Source organism: Lucilia sericata, unplaced genomic scaffold (assembly GCF_015586225.1).
Source record: "Lucilia sericata isolate MDLA Ls3-8-SP2 unplaced genomic scaffold, ASM1558622v1 Contig000751F_arrow, whole genome shotgun sequence".
NCBI lineage: Eukaryota > Metazoa > Arthropoda > Insecta > Diptera > Calliphoridae > Lucilia > Lucilia sericata.
In genome coordinates, this window is record NW_023994748.1 from 147,424 (window position 1) to 170,457 (window position 23,034).

The window sequence follows — 23,034 nt, forward strand, 5'->3', positions numbered from 1 at the left end:
TAACTAACTAACTAACTAACTAACTAACTAACTAACTAACTAACTACTAACTACTAACTAACTAACTAACTAACTAACTAACTAACTAACTAACTAACTAACTAACTAACTAACTAACTAACTAACTAACTAACTAACTAACTAACTAACTAACTAACTAACTAACTAACTAACTAACTAACTAACTAACTAACTAACTAACTAACTAACTAACTAACGTACTAACTAACTAACTAACTAACTAACTACTAACTAACTAACTAACTAACTAACTAACTAACTACTAACTACTAACTAACTACTAACTAACTAACTAACTACCTAACTAACTAACTAACTACTAACTAACTAACTAACTAACTAACTAACTAACTAACTAACTAACTAACTAACTACTAACTAACTACTAACTAACTAACTACTACTACTAACTAACTAACTAACTAACTAACTAACTAACTAACTAACTAACGAACTAACTAACTAACTAACTAACTACTAACTAACTAACTAACTAACTACTAACTAACTACTAACTAACTAACTAACTAACTAACTAACTAACTAACTAACTAACTACTACTACTAACTAACTACTAACTACTAACTAACTCTAACTAACTACTAACTAACTCTAACTAACTAACTAACTACCAACCAACTAACTAACTAACTAACTAACTAACTAACTAAACTACTAACTAACTAACTAACTAACTAACTAACTAACTAACTAACTACTAACTAACTACTAACTAACTAACTAACTAAAACTAACTAACTAAGATACTACATTTAGAATAGTTACGGCAATGCTTTGGTTTAAGTTTTTAGTCAGGACAGTCTAGGGGAAAAGATTTAGTAACAGTTTCTCTAGTATCTCCTTGGAATGAGTTGTTCTATGAACGAATCAGAGAACCTATCTGCTGCCACGAGAACCAATAGCCCCCAGTTTTGATTTTGGGACTTAGCTTTGTTCCGGTTATTGAATATGAAATAAATATCTCGGGATAAGTTCAGTGCTGTTGTATGAAAAGACAACAGATACCGCTCAGGGAAGTGACTGGGAAATGCGTTGTTTTAAAATATGTATGATGCAAATTGAATAAAGGGGTATATATCCATCCGTATACCTAGATGAAATGTTTGGAGTGTTTTACTCATTGATTGTGTCAGATAAATGTGAAGTGTGGTAGGGTGAATAGCGATGTTTATACGGTAACCTATACAGGAAACATCATTGAAGTTACCTTCCTTGCCAGGGAATGATCAGGGTTTACAGTTTTCATACTAGACTTACTTGTCTTGGCATATTAGATGGATTCGTATTTCGGTCTACTGATTATGTCTCTAGGCGATGATGTCAAATCAACATAAACCATTCTATATGCATAGTTGTAAAGTGAAGTGATATTTTGGAAGCTAGTGACCTGACAGTACGCATTAAACATCCAACCAATGAAGGTTTATTTAAATCTATTTGGTTTTCTATTCTTGTAATTTTTTTTACTTTTCTTTTTCAAAGAACCCATAAGTACAATTAATTTATTCAAAACGTGCTTTTGTCACCAAATATCTCTACAGTATAAAGTTATCAATTTACAATGATGAAACTTAAAACTTGATTCAAATTGTTATAATATACAAAATTCTTAATAAAATACCAACCTAATGATGCGATATATTTCATTCACAAAAATTTTGTTATTTGATAATTCAAAGCATATATTAAGATATTTCCGTTTTATAAATGTTTTCAGATTTTTCTTATTAGAGTATTTCTTGCAATTTTCTAAATTTACATTTTTATCTTTTATCTTATAATAAGTAAATCGATACATGTGTGTTGTTGAAGCAAATGTATCATTAAAATAATTTATTCAAGTAAACAGAAACACTTGTTTCATTTTGTCTACCTGTCAGAACGTATGTATGTCTGTCTTTCTGTCTATAGCTTCTACTAAATAGCTAATAGAATTAATAAATATTTTGTAGAAATTGTAATTTTTCATAAATAGGTTATTTATAAGTATGTGAACGTGATTTTAAATATAAAAATATTTAAAAGTTATTAACATACAGGACGTATGATTGATATCAAACATATCACTTATTTAAATAAATATTAATCATACGTACATATGTATTAAATTTATATATTTTATAATAAATTTTTTAAAATTTATTAATAAATTGCTATTTAAATATGTATGTATGTACATGACCTTGAAACTATATGTTAAAAAATAGAAAATTTTAAATGTTTTTATTGCAACTACTTAGTGAATTCTTAATCTTTTCCTAAGGAAGAAAACATCCTTTCTCAGGAGCCTGTACTGTAGGGGTAAAAGTTTTTAGTTTTTTGTATGTGTTATATTTATTAAACTTTTATATACATTTGATAAAATTTTTTTTGCATTCCCAGAATATTAAATTGCTGTAATATTTTAATAAATTTTTCCAAAAAAATATTTGGCATTTTGAACGTGATTGTTTTGTAAATAGTTTTGGAAAATTTTCTTTCTCATTTACTAAATTTAATAAAAAATATTACTAAATTTCTTTTCTTTCCTTAAGTGTGTAGGAATTCATGTAGTACAAGGCCAAATTTGAATGATTAAATACACATTTTTGCTTTCTATACCACCATAGTGGTAGAAGAACTATGGGTTTATGATGATGTTTCTAACATCCAAAATAATTTATCTCATTAACGTTTAACTAAATTCTCAGTCGATATAATATAACAAAATAGGGAACACTTGATATGAACTCCTTCTGTCATTCATTTGAAAAAGTGTTCTAGTAAATTTAACATACATTTTATTTATAAGTTCTAAATAATTCTAACTGAAGCTGTCTAGCTGTCAGGTTATCTGTCACTCTTGGTCAAATTTTATGATGAATATTTAAATACAATAGAAAACAGCTCGAGGAGAACAATTTTTTTGTTAAATTGTGCTAAAAGTACTTTTATAAATATTATTTGCTATATTTGAAGTAAAATACTAAAAATAGATATTTCTAGAAATATCTTCAAAATGATGAACTTCAACTTTGTCAAATGGCAAGCAATAGAATTGTGTTATAAATTATAATAAATCTTTCCAAAAATTACTAAAAGGACAACTATTCGAATCAAATTCGAATAAAATGTTAGTTACAAAGTTAAAAATCTTTCAGTATCTTTATTTATCAACCTGAATTTTATTAAAAATTTTTACTATTCATCTATATATTAACTCCATTTAGAAGTACATTTATGTTTGTAATACTACAAACATTAACAATAATGAACTTAATTAAATAAATACCATTTGAAGTACTTTACTTTTTTATTTAATCATTTATGTTTTTATTAGCTCAAATTATGGTTTACATTACCAAAATGATGATAATTATGAAAATTGTCCAAAATACATAAAGACAGAGTATAATGAGCTCGTGATGAGTGAGCAAACTTAATGATGTCATTATGGTATTCTAGGAAAAGAAGTTCAAAGAAATATACATATACATATACACTCGTACATTAGGTAGACTCCCAAAACAAAGCATAATTTGTTTTGTAATATGACTTTAACAAAAATCTTTTGGATCTAGACAAGCTTAAGTTAGGTTGAAAAGAAGACATCTAGGCCTGTAGATGTTGGGGGAATAACTAATATTATGTTGTTGTATAGCACTGCACTGTGGTTTCAAATCAAAAGTGAAGTTTTTTTCAAAATCTCTCTCCCAATACGAAAGGGTTATTCAAATGGTCATTTCGTTTTCATGCGCTAAGCGTGAAAAACAATGTTGAATAATATTTTCGTAGAAGTTCTCTATATAACCTTGTCATTCCTTTTGTAATTTCCACAATATAATTTCCACAATATATCGAAATCAATTCAGACATGTCCGTCTGTCTGTCTGTCCATCTGTATGTCTGTTGAAATCAATTTTCTGAGGACCCAGATATTTTCAGGATGAAATCTAGTTAGTTAGTTAGTTAGTTAGTTAAATAGTTAGTTAGTTAGTAGTTAGTTAGTAGTTAGTTAGTTAGTTAGTAGTTAGTTAGTAGTTAGTTAGTTAGTAGTTAGTTAGTTAGTTAGTTAGTTAGTTAGTTAGTAGTTAGTTAGTTAGTTAGTTAGTTAGTTAGTAGTTAGTTAGTTAGTTAGTTAGTTAGTTAGTTAGTTAGTTAGTTAGTTAGTTAGTTAGTTAGTTAGTTAGTAGTTAGTTAGTTAGTTAGTTAGTTATTTAGTTAGTTAGTTTTAGTTAGTTAGTTAGTTAGTTAGTTAGTTAGTTAGTTAGTTAGTTAGTAGTAGTTAGTTAGTAGTTAGTTAGTTAGTTAGTTAGTTAGTTAGTTAGTTAGTATAGTTAGTTAGTAGTTAGTTAGTTAGTTAGTTAGTTAGTTAGTTAGTTAGTTAGTTAGTTAGTTAGTTAGTTAGTAGTTAGTTAGTTAGTTAGTAGTTAGTAGTTAGTTAGTTAGTAGTTAGTTAGTTAGTAGTTAGTTAGTTAGTTAGTAGTTAGTTAGTTAGTTAGTTAGTTAGTTAGTTAGTTAGTTAGTTAGTTAGTTAGTTAGTTAGTTAGTTAGTTAGTTAGTTAGTTAGTTAGTTAGTTAGTTAGTTAGTTAGTAGTTAGTTAGTTAGTTAGTTAGTTAGTTAGTTAGTTAGTTAGTTAGTTAGTTAGTTAGTTAGTAGTTAGTTAGTTAGTTAGTAGTTAGTAGTTAGTTAGTTAGTTAGTTAGTTAGTTAGTTAGTTAGTTAGTTAGTTAGTTAGTTAGTTAGTTAGTTAGTTAGTTAGTTAGTTAGTAGTTAGTTAGTTAGTTAGTAGTTAGTTAGTTAGTTAGTTAGTTAGTTAGTTAGTTAGTTAGTTAGTTATTAGTTAGTTAGTTAGTTAGTTAGTAGTTAGTTAGTTAGTTAGTTAGTTAGTTAGTTAGTTAGTTAGTTAGTAGTTAGTTAGTTAGTTAGTTAGTTAGTTAGTAGTTAGTTAGTTAGTTAGTTAGTTAGTTAGTTAGTTAGTTAGTTAGTTAGTTAGTTAGTTAGTTAGTTAGTTAGTTAGTTAGTTAGTTAGTTAGTAGTTAGTTAGTTAGTTAGTTAGTTAGTTAGTTAGTTAGTTAGTTAGTTAGTTAGTTAGTTAGTTAGTTAGTTAGTTAGTTAGTTAGTTAGTTAGTTAGTTAGTTAGTTAGTTAGTTAGTTAGTTAGTAGTTAGTTAGTTAGTTAGTTAGTTAGTTAGTTAGTTAGTTAGTTAGTTAGTTAGTTAGTTAGTTAGTTAGTTAGTTAGTTAGTTAGTTAGTTAGTTAGTTAGTTAGTTAGTTAGTTAGTTAGTTAGTTAGTTAGTTAGTTAGTTAGTTAGTTAGTTAGTTAGTTAGTTAGTTAGTTAGTTAGTTAGTTAGTTAGTTAGTTAGTTAGTTAGTCCTCAATATCCGATCTGCATTCGTCTGATCCCGTTCGTTCAATTATATATAGTTCACGTTGTTAATTCCTAGGATTTCAGTACTTCTACCACCATTGTTCCATGTGGTAGTATTATATCCTCTCGAATAAGCTTTTTCTTATTTCGAACTTCGAACGGTTTGTATTCCACAGGTTGTCTTCAACCAGCTCACCTCTCTTTTTAGCAACCACATTCGTTCTTTCGTTTATGATTACCGTAGGGTAGCCTGCTGCACTCAGTTATGTACCTCTTACAGTCTAACATTGACTTCCTGCCATCAAGTTTATATCAGTTTTCGTCTTTCATAAGATCAGACACATTTTCGATTTAGTTAGTCTAACATGCAGCTCTTTTGGTTGAGACGAAATGTGGGTTTAGTCCTGTCCTTGTCAACAATATAGTATTCGAACTTTCCCTCCTAACCTAGAGGGAAAGAAATTAAATTTTTCTTTGCATCGCGCGTTGCTTTTAAAGTTTAAACAAATAATTTTATAGCCTTTTTTCAATGTCGTTAAACTCTGCATTTGCCACTCTCTTCAAAAGGATTAATGACAAACAATCAATCTTCCTTCATAAATTTATAGTTTCATTTAGTGTTGCCTTTTCTAACTTTCTACTTTATTTCCAGCATGATTATTTTCCATTTAATTCTCAGGCAAAATTAAAAAACCATAAATAAATATCATAAATTTTAACAACATCAAAGAAACCAACCACACTACGGAGAACAAGTGAAAAATAACAAAATAATTTTAATACAAACTGAGAACAATAAATCTGTCGAGAACTGAAGAAGAAATAAGTATAAGTTGAGATGAACAATATAAAAAGAGCGTTAAGCTGCATATTTTTTTTTGCAACATTCTTTTTCTCAGATTCATCAAGAGATTTCCTTCCTGTTCTAATAGACAACAAATTATACAGAAACTACTCTTACCAACTTTACTTTCACCACACACTCATAAAAATGTGGTTAGTTAAATGTAAGCTTAATGTCTATGAATATAAAATGTAAAAGTTTACTTTGTTGAAAATTAATGTTAAATTATAGTTAAAGGTTTATTGGTTTAGTGCATGCCAGGCAAACATAAGTAATAATAGTTTTTTTTATTTTTATGCTATTTTCTTAGATTTTTTATGATAGACATTAGCATGCAAGAGGAAAGGGAATGAATTGTTTAGCATTTTTTATTATAAAGTGTTTAAATTTTGTTAGTTTTTATTTGTTATACTTATAGTGATGACAATAAAGATGAATTTTGTAGAAAGTTGCAAATGATGTAACCTTAATCCTATAAGGGTTAAACAATTAAAGGTATTAAGAAGAGTTCAAGTTGCTTTTATATCTACTGTAGTTGTTGTTTAACCTACATTTCAAATTTAATTGGTAACGAGTCTATTTTCCTGTTTATAAATAACTTTACATTACATATTTATATGTATATTTTATCATTATTTAAAATTCTCCAACTTTTTAAACTAAAGACTAAAAATACATTTCAACAGAATTATATTTTTCCTTAATATTTCATAAGTATGCATTATTTTTGCCATTTTGTTTTTTATCTATGTATATGCTTACGAATATTTAGTTTCAGCCCTAGTGTACCGACAAAACTATAAACAGCAAAAATGTTGAGATAATAACGTAGTTTATTTACTGCAGAAGTGTCCTAACTAAATTTTTTGATTACAAGGTTTACACGGACAGACAGACAAACAGACAGACAGACAGACAGACAGACAGACAGACAGACGGACGGATGGACGGACAGACAAACACACGGACGGACGGACTCAGAAAATGAGCCGATTGATATACTTTAAGATGGATATAATAGGTCCATTAATTCTATGCGTTACAAACACTAGCACAAATCTGATATATCCCCTCCTTAAATCGTGAAGAGTATACAAATCAAGAACAGGGGCCTCGGTTTATCCCTCTTTCAATTTTAGTACTCAAATATGTAGACTATATATATGCTATTTGAAATTCATGTGAATTTATAATATTAAAATTCTGCTATCTGAACTAATACCTAGAGTTTCCAAATTTCTCTGAAATCTCGGTGAACATTGATAAACATTGGTCCCCCCGGGGGCATGTTACTTTGGTTAAATCACCATCTTGGTGTTATTGCAATATTCCGGGGAAAATAGGTACTACCAATACCTCTAGTCTACCGGAACTATAAACTGGCTATAATCAAATGTATCCTCGGCCTTTTCTTGGAATGATTACTATGAATAACTACGGGTGGCCCCTTGCCCGCAGGACTTGTCCTGGCTGGTCAGTAGGTTGAGATTCCTTTCTGGATCCACGTTTAAACCCAAATTCGCTGGGAGAGTATGTTGTTTAAAGGACTGATATATGTATCTAAAAGCCGTATGTCTGAATTTTCTCTCCGGTGCTGTTGCCATCTCTGTTGCTGAATTCCTGAACCCGTTGAGCATAACTTACTCTTCGCATAGTAGGGTACCAGTATAGGTTGGGGAATTCTCAGATTGGCAGTTGGTCTCAGATTGGCACTTGTCATTCCGTAGATCGTTCTATATGATGTGAGAATGGAACTGATGTGATTGGTGAACGATCGGGAAAGGCGCCTCTACCGCACATGAGAATAGAACTGATTTTGTAGACCTTTTATTTCAGGGAAGTTCTCTGTGCTCGGTGTCATCACAACAGAATTCATATTGTTTCATGCTACGCGACATATGGTTGAGGTCCGTTCCCTCAACTTGTCGGGGCAATTATTGGTTTCGAATTGACTTTGGAAATTACTACATCCTTTGTCACATTATCTGACATATCCTAATTTATTGGCTGGGTATTTCGGAATACGTCTCCAGGTGCTGTTGCCAATTCAACAGAGCCATCTCAATAGTGTGGTGGCGCGTGCTTTAAGAGGTTAAGGAATGTAATGGAATGGGTCATTAGTTGACGGAGATTGCATTTTAAATAAAGCAATCTTTCATGACATCAAAAGGGTGGTGAACTTCCGCTATACCGGAAGATTGATTTCACCTGATGTTGGGTAGTCTCCCCTTGACTTTAGACCAGTTATTGGTTTTTCCTTGTCAGTGCTTGCATTGGGATTGATCCCATGCTGCCTGTCATTCCGCAACGGGGCTACTATGGCAAAAGATTAGATAGCTCGAGTCCTTCAGCAAATAGCTTGTACATGGACCGGCTCAGCCATGTACAAAAATTGTCACCTGAGTTCTTCATAGCAAGATTCAGGGGCGCTTGGTAGACCGTCTCAAGTTTACCCAGTGGCTGAAAAAGACCACCGCGAAATAAGCACTTAGACATCTTGACAAACATTGGTTAACATTGGAATAGAGTTCTCACATTTTGAACTACCCTAACTAAGTCAGTACTCTGAATCCTCTCTCAACTACTTACGCTTCTTGAGTGGCAACAAATATTTTCGTATACATATATGTTTGTGTCTACTAAATGTTTATTATTTTTAGTAACTGCTGAAATAACAATTTAGTGGTAAAGATAATAACACATCTAGTTCCTCTATGGATTCATGTTACGAGTTAATGCTTATACTTATATACGAATATGTATATGTATGTATATAGTTTCATAATAAAGCCAAAACAGAGACGTAGCGTTCAAACAACTGATAATATTTTATGAAAGCTTTTAAAGTTAAAACTTAACAGTTTGGTTTAAAAAATATTTGTCTCTCGTATTGTCTGTTTTTGGGGGTTCTATCGAATCCATTAGGGAAAGATCATGGTAATAAAACTTTTGATATTTATGTTATTCTCCAGCTTAAAGGAAACTGAACCGCCATGTATGTTTGTATATGTTATGCCTGCGCTCTATCTAAAAGGCATTTTATTCTTGAATGATATTTAAAGCAAATGTTAAAGGCAAAATGCATAAAAATAAACCTTACAGCTCATAGTGGGAAGTGTATAAAGTGACCCTTAAATTGGATTTAAACCCCTAGCCATTGGCCTAAATTAAGATATAAAACTCATGTGTGTATGTGTGGCAGTTTGTTATTAAACATTCATAAATTTTCAACCAACACAAGTTCGTTTTGTTCAGTTCTATTCTGTTGTGTAATAACTTTATTATGAGCATAAATAACACAATGAATATGTCGGGTATGTAAACAGAAAATGTAACAATGTTATAGATATCGGCGAGTATGATAAATCTATTATATGCTGCAGTGAAACCCTGCAGTTCGGGGTGGTGAGTTTGATTTCTGCATTATAAAGGGAACAAAACAAATGATCCATAATTAATCAAAGAAATTTACTGTCTTAAAGGGATACATTAACTCACTATAAAACTGCAGGGTTTATAAACCGTGTATAAAACAGTGGCTTTATTATAGCAATATTCTACTTTGATTTCATAAAGTGTTTTCAACAAACAAAACAATCAGAAACTTTAAACAAAATGATTGATATTAATACGTGCATATGCATGCTAGAGACCTAAAGACACTTTATCTGTAAAATCAGCGTAATTGTAAACTATAAACTCGTATCCATACAATTCATATACATATAAATATTTTACTATTATTTTTTCATTTTATTTCAAAAAAATTTTATTTCCTTTCTTTCTCGCACACTCACACAAACACACACTTTACTCTTGCAAAATGATAACACAGAGGTTAATGTGTAAAATAAAACCTTTCAGTTTTTAATTGAAAAAGTTATAAAAATCAGGATGTATGGATGCGTGTTAAGAGCAAACGAAAAAAAACCAAACAATAAGTAACAGGAGATTCAACAAATACAATATTTATTCATTAGTTTTATATATAGATATAAAAAAAAAGCTCATAAATTCCTTTGGAAAAGTACTTAGCTACTCACGTACTGTTCATAAAGTTTGTAATTTAGCTGTAGAGATTTACTCACACGCAAGTTTATTATGTATTTTTATACACTAAAAGAAAATAAGTGGTTAGAGAGAGATTTCCGCATAGGAAATTTTTGGCTAACGGCACTTTGTAAGAAATCTTGCTAAGAGGGATTTCCTTAAAGCATAAATGTAGGTGAAGATGTAGATATTTCTGTATTTCTTTTCATCTGTAGATTTGAACAAATCAAAAGCGGTGAGGACTTTCAGTTTTTTGTCTGGAATAGAGTTTAATCTCTATTCCTGACTATGGTATAGTATATATTCTGGACTATAGTCTGTTCAGTTCATTTTAGTTCAGTTCTAGTTCAGTTCTGGTTCAGTTCTAGTTCAGTTCTAGTTCAGTTCTAGTTCAGTTCTAGTTCAGTTCTAGTTCAGTTCTAGTTCAGTTCTAGTTCAGTTCTAGTTCAGTTCTAGTTCAGTTCTAGTTCAGTTCTAGTTCAGTTCTAGTTCAGTTCTAGTTCAGTTCTAGTTCAGTTCTAGTTCAGTTCTAGTTCAGTTCTAGTTCAGTTCTAGTTCAGTTCTAGTTCAGTTCTAGTTCAGTTCTAGTTCAGTTCTAGTTCAGTTCTAGTTCAGTTCTAGTTCAGTTCTAGTTCAGTTCTAGTTCAGTTCTAGTTCAGTTCTAGTTCAGTTCTAGTTCAGTTCTAGTTCAGTTCTAGTTCAGTTCTAGTTCAGTTCTAGTTCAGTTCTAGTCAGTTCTAGTTCAGTTCTAGTTCAGTTCTAGTTCAGTTCTAGTTCAGTTCTAGTTCAGTTCTAGTTCAGTTCTAGTTCAGTTCTAGTTCAGTTCAGTTCTAGTTCAGTTCTAGTTCAGTTCTAGTTCAGTTCTAGTTCAGTTCTAGTTCAGTTCTAGTTCAGTTCTAGTTCAGTTCTAGTTCAGTTCTAGTTCAGTTCTAGTTCAGTTCTAGTTCAGTTCTAGTTCAGTTCTAGTTCAGTTCTAGTTCAGTTCTAGTTCAGTTCTAGTTCAGTTCTATGGTTTATACTATGGTATGTACTACAGCTCCGTCTAAAGTCTGGACTATAGTACAGTCTGTGGTCTGGACTATAGTATAGTCTGTGGTCTGGACTATAGTACAGTCTTTAGTCTGGACTATAGTACAGTGTATAGTCTGGACTATAGTACAGTCTATAGTCTGGACTATAGTACAATCTATAGTCTGGACTATAGTACAGTCTATAGTCTGGACTATAGTACAGTCTATAGTCTGGACTATAGAACAGTCTATAGTCTGGACTATAGTACAGTCTATAGTCTGGACTGTAACACAGTCTATAGTCTGGACTATAGTACAGTCTATAGTCTGGACTATAGTACAGTCTATAGTCTGGACTATAGAACAGTCTATAGTCTGGACTATAGTACAGTCTATAGTCTGGACTATAGTACAGTCTATAGTATGGACTATAGTACAGTCTATAGTCTGGACTATAGTACAGTCTATAGTCTGGACTATAGAACAGTCTATAGTCTGTATTATAGTACAATCTATAGTCTGGACTATAGTACAGTCTATGGTATATATAGTATAGTAGACTACAGTGCATTCAGTCTAGTTTAGTTTATATTCTGGACCATGGTTCACTCTATATTGGGGACTCTTTTTCAGTCTATAATCTGGATTATAGTTCAGTATATAGTCTAGACTATTGTTTAGTTCATAGTATGTCTAGTATATGGTCTGGACTAGTTCAGTCTATAGTCTTGGCTATAGTATAGTCGATAGTCTGGTCTATAGTATAGTCTATATTCTAGGCTATGGTTCAGTCAATAGTCTGGACTATATTTGTTTGCAGTTTAGACTATAGTTCAATCTATTGTATGTTCTTTAGTTAAGTCTTAATCTGGGCTGGAGATAGGACTCTAGTCTGAACTATAGCTCAGAATACAGACTGAACTATAGTCTAGTCTGGAATATAGTTAGGTATAGATTCAGTCTATAATATGGACTATATTTTAGTTTATTGTTTGGGTTATTTTTAATCCACTGTCTGGACTATAGTCTATATTCTTGACTAAAATTTAGCCTATAGTCTGGATTGTATTTTCGTCTTTTAGAGTAGTCTGCTTATAGTGTACAGCATTGCGCTAGTGTAGGGTGCCAATTTGTCTGTTATTCTCTAACACATCTCAGTAGTTGCTGCACGCAAAATTGAATACAAATTATATTTGTTCAAGAACTACTTTTTGCATTTACTATAAAATTAATTTCCTAAATTAAAACTAAATTCCACTTAATATTTTCACAAACATTTGCCTTCTAAAGCCTAGACAACTAGCTTTTAAGCTTTTTAAAACTAACAACTTTTCGCACAACAAAATTTCATTTCAGTGCTACTCTTAAACGCTTAATTTTTTCTAACATTTTGAGCCAGATTCTGACGAGAGTGCATGAGAATTTAACACTCTAAATAGACACGTGTTGAATAAGTTTAGATTGCCCTTTATTTTTCGACATAATACGCACACTTTTAGTTCAAGGACGTTTTGCATAAGTTTTATGTAGTTTTTTTTAGCTTTTAGGAAAATGATTACTAAATGCATACATAGTTATTTGCATATACATATGAATGTATGTGTACATGCATATTTGTGCTTATGAAAGTTTTATGCAATTAATTTTTCAAGATGTCTGGAGAACACCTACACATATGTATGTATGTACCTGTGAATTTGTTAAGGCACCTACCCACACATACATATTTAGTTTTGTAGGAATAGAAAAACCTGTCTAAAATTGACATTTCTTAAGAAAACTTTGCTTAAGACTTAAGATTCCTTTATGTTTTGTAAAAGGCTTTTGGTAGCTGGCAGTTTACCTTAGACCATTTGAAGCATAAATTACAATATTTTAATTTTAAATTATTAGATACATATGTATGAGTCTAAACAATTCAAAACCTTTAACTTAAATTACTAATTATATTTTGCTTTATAAAACTATGAAATCACTACTCCTTCCTGCTTAAGTTTACGCTAATAACAAAGGAAAATTATTATTTCTATTAAAGCTAAATATAATAAACAATTTAATAGCAACAAACCTCTTTAAAATCCAATTTATGTACATCATTTGCTTTAACTTGTACGTAGATCACGTCCCACAAAAAATCCTGTCTGAACATACATAGATGGGAAAACTACTTTGCATATAATATTTGCTACAACAATACCCATATTCAACTAAAGCATAAGCAACATTGCATTTTATAAAAAAATTTTCCATAATACGTGATTTTATAAAATATAACACAAGATTTGCCACAAAAGACTAAAATTGCCATAACAGTAAATTTTTTAACTAACAAGTAAGTATTATCTATAATCGGCTGTGACGAATCTTATATACCCTTCAGCATAGTGTGCTTAAAAAACTGAATTATTGAAGATGTGGATCCCGAAGATATCTGTGGTATTCAAAATATAGATTTTAACAGATAAACGGACAGACAGACAGACAGACATGGCTTTACCGACTCCGCTATCGATAAGGATCCAGAATATGTATACTTTATTATAGAAATTACAAACAAAGTGAAAAACTTCTATATACCCTTCTCACAATGGTGTAGGGTATAAAAATGAGATTTTAAATTTACCATTGTAAATAAAGAAGAAAAATTGTAAACATATACACAAAATATTTGCACATTTATACAATATACTTATGCATTTTAGCAAGCATGTATGTACATATCTATGTATGTGTTTATATGCAAATAAAATTCAAGGATTTTTTGGAAAAACAAAAAAAAAATATAGTTTGCACTATTTTCGTTTAAAGTAAAAAAAAATGGAAGAAAATGAATCTCAAATTGCATACTTGCATTTACACAGCACATGTGTGTTGCTTATGTTGTAGTAATACCCAGAAGTTCTGGATAAATTTCCCGATCTAGAGTAATACTAAAACTGATTGATTACAAAATTCTTGCTTCCTGCAACCGTTTGTTTTTACTCTCTACATTACTAAGACACATAAAAGTATCAACACAACCTACAATGGATTGCATTTGAGTTGTTAAGTAATCAATTGCTTCTCATTTACATCACAAATAACTCAAAAGTATCCAACCTTAAACAAACTTCAGAATTACTTGGCTTTAAAGCAGTTTATCTCATGGTAATTTTCATTTCTAAAAACATTTCTATATAAATAAGTAGTTTGGTAAATAGAAGATCTATTTGTTAGTGGTTTATAGAAAATTGTCGAAAATAAACATAACAAGTTAGAGTGCTATATTCGGCTGAGCCGAATCTTAAGTACCCTCCACCAGCTACTTTTATATTAATACTTTTCTAATTGATCAAATATTTTTAGAAATAAGTCTTCTCATGTCTTAAATAGAAAAATCCCAAGATTTAAACATCTTAGATCTATTACAATTTCAAGATTTATTGAACATTATAAACGCCATTTTCTTTTATATTTTTATAGTGCTTAGCAATATTTAATAATTTGCATGTATGCATGTGTGTGAAAGATTTAAGGATTTTGAAAATACATACATATATATAATTTTGTTGTACACAAATTGATAATGCAAATAGTTAAATAAGGTTAAAGCGCTTTAAGGGGCAGTTCCTAGTATGGGAGATAAGATCAATTATAGACCGATCGTAAAAAATTATTTAAGCAAAATTTCTGTACATAAAAGCTATATTTCAGTCAAATTTTGTATCTATATCGTAATTTAGTATAGCTTTATTTGGTAATGGGTAATGTGCGTTTAAGTTATGGACCGATCGGAAAAAAAATTATCTGTAATATTTCTGTGCATATGAGTAATATTTGTACCATATGGGTATCTTAATTACGTAATGTGTTATGCGCGTTTAAGTGATTTTCGGGAGGGGACCTTGTATGGGAGCTATGACCAATTATGGACCGATCGAAAAAAATTTTCACAGTAATATTTCTGTGCATATGAGTAATACTTGTGCCAAATTTTATATTGATATGGATATCTGAATTTAGTAATGAGTTATGCGCGTTTAATAGATTTTCGGGAGGGGACCGATCGGAAAAAAATTTCACAACAAAATTTCTGTGCATATGAGTAATATTTGTACCAAATTTTATATGGATATCTTAATTTAGTTATGAGTTAAGCGCGTTTAAGTGATTTTCGGGAGGGGACATTGTATGGGAGCTATGATCAATTATGGATCGATAGGAAAACAATTTCACAGTAATATTTCTCTGTATATGAGCAATATTTTTGCCAAACTTTATATGGATATCTTAATTTAGTAATGAGTTATGTGCGTTTAAGTGATTTTCGGGAGGGGACCTTGTATGGGAGCTATGACGAGTTATGGACCGATCGGAAAAAAAATTATCTGTAATATTTCTGTGCATATGAGTAATATTTGTACCATATGGGTATCTTAATTACGTAATGAGTTATGCGCGTTTAAGTGATTTTCGGGAGGGGACCTTGTATGGGAGCTATGACCAATTATGGACCGATCGAAAAAAATTTTCACAGTAATATTTCTGTGCATATGAGTAATTCTTGTGCCAAATTTTATATTGATATGGATATCTGAATTTAGTAATGAGTTATGCGCGTTTAATAGATTTTCGGGAGGGGACCGATCGGAAAAAAATTTCACAACAAAATTTCTGTGCATATGAGTAATATTTGTACCAAATTTTATATGGATATCTTAATTTAGTTATGAGTTAAGCGCGTTTAAGTGATTTTCGGGAGGGGACATTGTATGGGAGCTATGACCAATTATGGACCGATCGGAAAAAAATTTCACAGTAATATTTCTATGCATATGGGCAATACTTATACCAAATTTTATATAGATATCTTAATTTAGTACTGAGTTATGCGCGTTTAAGTGATTTTCGGGAGGGGACCTTGTATGGGAGCTATGACCAATTATGGACCGATCGGAAAAAACTCTCACAGTAATGTTTCTATGCATATGGGCAATACTTACACCAAATTTTATTTGGATATCTTAATTTAGTAATGAGTTATGCGCGTTTAAGTGATTTTCGGGAGGGGACCTTGTATGGGAGCTTTGATCAATTATAGACCGATCGGAAAAAAATTTCACAACAATATTTCTGTGCATATGAGTAATATTTGTACCAAATTTTATATGGACATCTTAATTTAGTTATGAGTTAAGCGCGTTTAAGTGATTTTCGGGAGGGGACCTTGTATGGGAGCTATGACCAATTATGGACCGATCGGAAAAAAATTTCACAGTAATATTTCTATGCATATGGGCAATACTTGTACCAAATTTTATTTGGATATCTTAATTTAGTAATGAGTTATGCGCGTTTAAGTGATTTTCGGGAGGGGACCTTGTATGGGAGCTATGATCAATTATGGACCGATCGGAAAAAACTTTCACAACAAAATTTCTGTGCATATGAGTAATATTTGTACCAAATTTTATATGGATATCTTAATTTGGTTATGAGTTAAGCGCGTTTGAGTGATTTTCGGGAGGGGACCTTGTATGGGAGCTAGGACCAATTATGGACCGATCGAAAGAAAATTTCACAGTAATATTTCTATGCATATAAGCAATACTTGTACCAAATTTTATTTGGATATCTTAATTTAGTTATGAGTTAAGCGCGTTTAAGTGATTTTCGGGAGGGGACCTTGTATGGGAGCTATGACCAATTATGGACCGATCAGAAAAAAAATTCAGAGTAATATTTCTATGCATATGGGCAATACCTATACCAAATTTTATTTGGATATCTTAATTTAGTAATGAGTTATGCGCGTTTAAGTGATTTTCGGGAGGGGACCTTGTATGGGAGCTATGTCCAATTATGGACCGATCCAAAAAATTTTTCCTCTGAAAGAATTCTATTGACATAAGATTTTAATTTGTAAAATTTTGTGAAGATATCGACATTGTGGCGGAAGTTATTAACAAAAAACCCATTTTCCGGGAATATGTACTTTTGTATGGGATCAGCAAGGATCAAGATCTTGTGCAGAAACGAATGTATGGTGATTTTCATGGAATTATCTTGTATAGTTTTCGAGAAAACTACATCAGAATGTGTAAAAAATGCTTATTTTTTTCCGAGGTTGTTTTAAATTTTGATTCATAACTTTTCCCGGTATGAACCGATTTTGCCCATTTGCAATACCAAACAACTTAGGAAAATGAAGAACATTTTGGGTGAATTTGGTTAAGCTCTATTGCTTCGTTTTATCGTGAGCGTGTTTTACACAGACAGACGGACAGACGGACATAGCTAAATCGACTCAGAATTTGATAAGGACCCAGAATATATATACTTTGTTGGGTCTCAGATGAATATTTCTTGGTGTTACACACGGAATGACAAAGTTATATATACCCTCTATCACCACTGATGGTGGTGGAGGGTATAAAAACCCATTTTCCGGGAATATGCACTTTTGTATGGGAGGTATATGAAATTGTAGACCGATTCTGGCCATTTTCAGCAGAGTTCAAGGTCTTGTGCAGAAACGAATGTGTGGTAATTTTCATGGAATTACCTTGCATAGTTTTCGAGAAAATTACATCAGAATGTGTAAAAAATGCTTATTTTTTCGAGGTTGTTTTAAATTTTGATTCATAACTTTTCCCGGTGTGAACCGATTTTGTCCATTTTCAATACCAAATAACTTAGGAAAATGAAAAACATTTTGGGTGAATTTCGTTAAACTCTATTGCTTCGTTTTATCGTGAGCGTGTTTTACACAGACAGACGGACATAGCTAAATCGACTCAGAATTTGATAAGGACCCAGAATATATATACTTTGTTGGGTCTCAGATGAATATTTCTTGGTGTTACACACGGAATGACAAAGTTATATATACCCTCTATCACCACTGATGGTGGTGGAGGGTATAATAAATGTAAAATACTTATACAGAAATAATACAGGAAATAAAGACTTAAGATTTATATTTATCATGCTAATTCAGCTCATATGTTTCCAAATGTTTATAAATGTATTTATATTTCTATATAAGACACAGAAAATTGATTGGTTTTAAACAAATATAAAGTATTTTAGGTAAATCATTTCATTTTATTTTCGAGTATAACAATGAAAATAATATCCCAGCAAGAACTAACATTAAAAAGTAATGAGTTAAAAAAAGTATATAAAAGCCGCTTTTCAAGGATTTGAAGTCATTACTTTAACACGGTGGTATTGGAACCAAGTACTTATCACGCTTGCTTACAAATAACTAATTAAATAAGTACTTACAAAATAGCAAAATAGAAATGTAGAAGCCATTGCAAAATCAGTTGTTCTATAAGTAGGTATGTTATAACAAAGATTTTGCTGGGATGTTAGTCGTTGTAGTCTGGTCATTACGATAACCAGAAACTTAAGAAGAGATCAGCCAACCAGTCGAATCCACATCAAAGTTCAATATATATGATTTTAAGGTATTTAGTGGTATTTCTCTATATTTGGTGTAATCAAAAGGTGCTCTATCTAATATGAGATGCTAATATTTGGCCAGATCATCAAAGGAGAAATGCAACTGATTCTTTATAGACTAGTATTGGGCCAAAAAATACCCACAATATGTGGCCAGAATGGAAAGCATAAAGTTCCATAATAACAACTCTCAACGCTCAAAAAAACAATTTCGAAAGAAGCGGTTGGGAAGTTTTACCTCATTTGCTTTAAAATACAGGTCTCTGGGATACGCTTTACTTCCGAACATGGTAACTTGGCTTATAGTACTTTGACACAAAAGATTAGTCGGAGAGATGTGAAAAGGCAATAGGTAACTATGACCAATACTAGCTTCCTGGGGAAGTAGATTGAATATTGTGCAAACATATTTTCCGAAACCCATGAGGTAATTAGTGCGATATCAGCTTATGATATTAAATTTAATTGATCTGTAAGATAGCCCTAACTGAATACTCTTCCGTTTTAAGCTCTATAACATATTTGTACCAGGACTCTCGAGAATAATGCTTAAGCAATGACAGGTCGAATGTACTTGATATAAAGGTAAGGGAACTTGGAGAAGTTAACCGTTCAACGTAAGAAAGGCTGAACTATAAACATAATCGAGTGAGTAGTTAGGACACTAACGAGACGACGAAGAGCCTCCTAATAAATAATATGTCCGGGATTAGTGTAATGGTACACATTCAGGACAGAAAAGGCGTTCCAGCTGGACACTGGCAATGTTGACATACAGAGTCATTGAGTTTGAACTACGTAGAAAATCGAGCATTATATTAGCTACCAGAGACTGTCTTCAGTGAGTCGTACTATCTCAATTACTGTGGACATTAGTTATCGGTAGTCTACCTTAAAAACTAAATGACTTATGCATCCGTAAATGTGCATACGCACGCGTCTATTCTAAAATCGATTAATCTAATATCGAAATGGCTTCAAGAAAGTGGGATAACCATCAACTCCTCAAAAACCATAATTGCACCATATACAAGATATAGATCTATAAAACTCATTGAGCTAACATTCCGAGAAAGTCGAATTGGCAAATAGAGGCGCTCAACTCCAGTTAATGGTACTGAGCTCTTCTTTGGATTCCCGAGGACATACCAATATGCCAAAGTTAAATCTGACTCTTGACTGAAATCTAAAAATGTTCGCCAATATAAAGCAATACCAGAGCTCAGTTAAACAAAATGTTTATAACACTGATAAAGGGAAAATCCCAAAATCCACTAGTGCTCAATGAAGACGATCTCTGAGTACTAACAGAACATATATATAAATAGCAATAAACAATTTAATTAAACCAATCAACACTTACCCTTCCTCAGTTACATCGATAATCCCTTTCACTACTGCCGCTACGATCGTTGCTCGTACTCGTCTCCATAATACTAATAGCAGTCGTATTATCCGAACTTATAAACGGAGTCTCATTGAAACGCATTTCGATAGTTTGTTCATCACACGAATCAACATCATCATCGTCTCTATGATGACGATTACGACGACTATTGTGATGATGATGATGTCTAATATCGTTGTCATTTAGTAGAATTTCAACCTGTTTACTGCATTGCACCAAAGAAACATTAACTCCCCGCTCCAGGCAGGGTGAGAGAGCAGCATTACCATTACCATAGGTGGGTTCACGGGGTATTATGAGTAATTTATCTTTAGTTATGCAGGTATCTTGGGTAATGGCATTGCCATCATCTTGATCATCATTATCGAGACTACTGCCACGGGTGGCAGTGCCACCACCACCATTGCCGTGATGAAGACGAGGACCACATGTATTACGATCCGAACGATTATAGCCTCTGGTTATGTTGATAATGTTGTTGTTTGAAGGGTTAAAGCAGGGCAAGACATGTTTAAATTCTTTGCGGAAATTTTCATTTAACCAGGCGTAGAGAAAAGGATTGTAGCAGGTGGAGGACATGGCTATGGAATGGGCCACGAAAAACAATAGTGTATAAAAAGGCCATTCATTGGATTTAACATAGAAGTCATCGAATATATTGACCAGATTTATGGGCAGCCAGGAAAGACCAAATACACCCACCATACAAATTAACATGCGATTGGTGCGTTTCTTACGATCTCTATCGGCCTCTTCCTTGCGTGACGACTTCGAGCCGGGCTTGGCCTTTGCGCGAGCATTTAGTTTAATGGAAATCCATATATAACAAATGGATATAATGATAAAGGGCAAAACAAATTGCAAAATGGTGGTAACAGAACCAAATACTTTGCGATAACGTTCCGAAGGCCAATTCTCCTCACAGTAACTGGGAGAAAAGGGTATCGTTTCGCCTAAAACCATATTATTGTTGGTGTTAACCGCCTGCATATGGGAATCAAAATTACGCTGGTAGTCATAGGATATATTGTCGGAACTGGTGTAATTATATGCAGAAGTTTCATTTGAGCCAGACTGCATTGCATCACCGGAAAACACCCTCACATACATGCCATACGGCAAAGTGGCCAGCAAGGATATCACCCATATGCTAATGATTATGCCTATACAAGTGGAAAGTTTCATGCGCGGATGAAATGGATATATTATCACAAAATAGCGATCGATGGCTATGGATGTAAGTGTTAGGGTAGATATGTAGATGCTACAACCCTGAGCAAAGGGCACCAAATGACACAGGGTACGACCAAAGGCCCATCTACCCATGAACGTGTATAGAGGCGTAAACGGTACCGCCAAAACGCATAGTAATATATCGGATAAAGCCAGATTTGTTATGAAGATATTTGTCACTGTCTGCATGGCCTTGTTGCGCAGCACCACATAGCACACCAATACATTGCCAAAGACCCCCAATACAAACACCGTTGAGTATAGGATGCAGAAGAATATTTGTACCAATTTATTATTAATAATGTCATCTCCTTCCGTTTCAGGTATTGGGGCATTTGTGGAATAAGTCATGGTATTATACTCAGTCGTTAAGTAAGGAGGTGGCGGCTGATAAATAACTCTGGTGGCTATAAACGGTTCGGTGGTATTGGCACGTTGTGCCACTAAGGCAGACCAAGTGGCTGTGACCAGTTCGGAGGCGGGTGTTGTATTTAAGGCGCTCATTGTTTCCTACTTTTTTTTAGCTCCCCCTTCTCTTTTACTTTGAATGTAATAATTGAGGTTAAGTCCTTGTTTTGTTAAAGTTTTTTGTTTTGCTTAGTTAGTCTATTTGCTGTAGCAGCTGTAACCCCTCCTGTAACCTCAAGTACTTTATAAAAATTGGTACTGGGTTATGGCTTAAAGTCTAATTGACATTTTTCACCATCATCTTTTGTAATTATTTTTTCTTTAACGCTTTTTTGTTGTTGTAATTCTCTCAGCTGCTAACATTTGCCTTAAGTAGTATTAGTCTCTCCACAATTGAACTTTTAACTTCCTTGTTCAATTTGTCTTTATTTTATTTCCGTTTCCCATTATTTGTTTTTTGCCTCTATTTGCTTTGTTTTTTGTGTGTATTTGTGTGCTCTTGCTTGTTGTTGTCAAAGGTACTACTGTGGGCTTTTAGTCTCGTAGAGATTTTTTTGTTTAGTTGTTTTTGTTGTTATTATTATCGTTGCTATAGTTGTTGTTTTTGTTGTTGCCTTAAGTGTTATTATTTATTCAAATGAAAATTTTTGTTTAGCTTCTGCTTTTTTCTCTGTTTAACATCTTCCCTTTTACTTCCTAGCAAAAGTTGTTTTGTATGTATTTGTTTTTCTATTTGTTGCCTTGGTAAAACTTGTTCCTTTTTCCCATTACTCCCTCCTCTACAGGAGCTTGTTGCTGTTAATTGTTGTAGCAAATCTTTTCAGTTAATTTTCCCTTTGCTTTGGTTTGATTTAGATTTTATTTTTTTATTTAGTTGAGATTTTTATGTAAAATTTTTACTCTCGTCTGCGTGTCCTTTATAGAAAAGCATAAAGTTGTCGGTTTTGCTTGGTTGGAGTTGGTGGAACTTAACAACTGCAAAGAAATAAAAATAGAGAAGAAGAACGTAAATATTAAATTAAGAATAAAAGTCTCATTTATTTTATTTTTTTGTTTTGCCATAAATTTTCCAATTTCTTTAGAAATTATTTTACATAACAATAAGGCTGAAACCTCAAAAGTTACGCTAACAAAGTGGTCTACATTTCTGTAGTTTTACTATAGAAATTAAAATTCTTTAGAAAGTTATTTGTGTTAAACGGAAGTGAAATTAAGAAAATACACACATATTTTTCGTTT

At 32.2% G+C, this 23,034-nt stretch overlaps 1 protein-coding gene across 1 annotated transcript in view; it reads right to left on the reverse strand.

The window, feature by feature from the left end:
* The window catches only part of LOC119607804 (neuropeptide Y receptor type 2), a 65,529-nt gene that overhangs the window by 9,163 nt on the left and 33,332 nt on the right, over window positions 1–23,034 (reverse strand). Inside the window, exon 2 of the mRNA XM_037961909.1 lies at window positions 20,110–22,770. Coding sequence (XP_037817837.1) covers window positions 20,116–21,891 — 1,776 coding nt within the window. The 5' untranslated portion in view covers window positions 21,892–22,770 and the 3' untranslated portion in view covers window positions 20,110–20,115. The remainder of the gene's footprint in view (window positions 1–20,109; window positions 22,771–23,034) is intronic.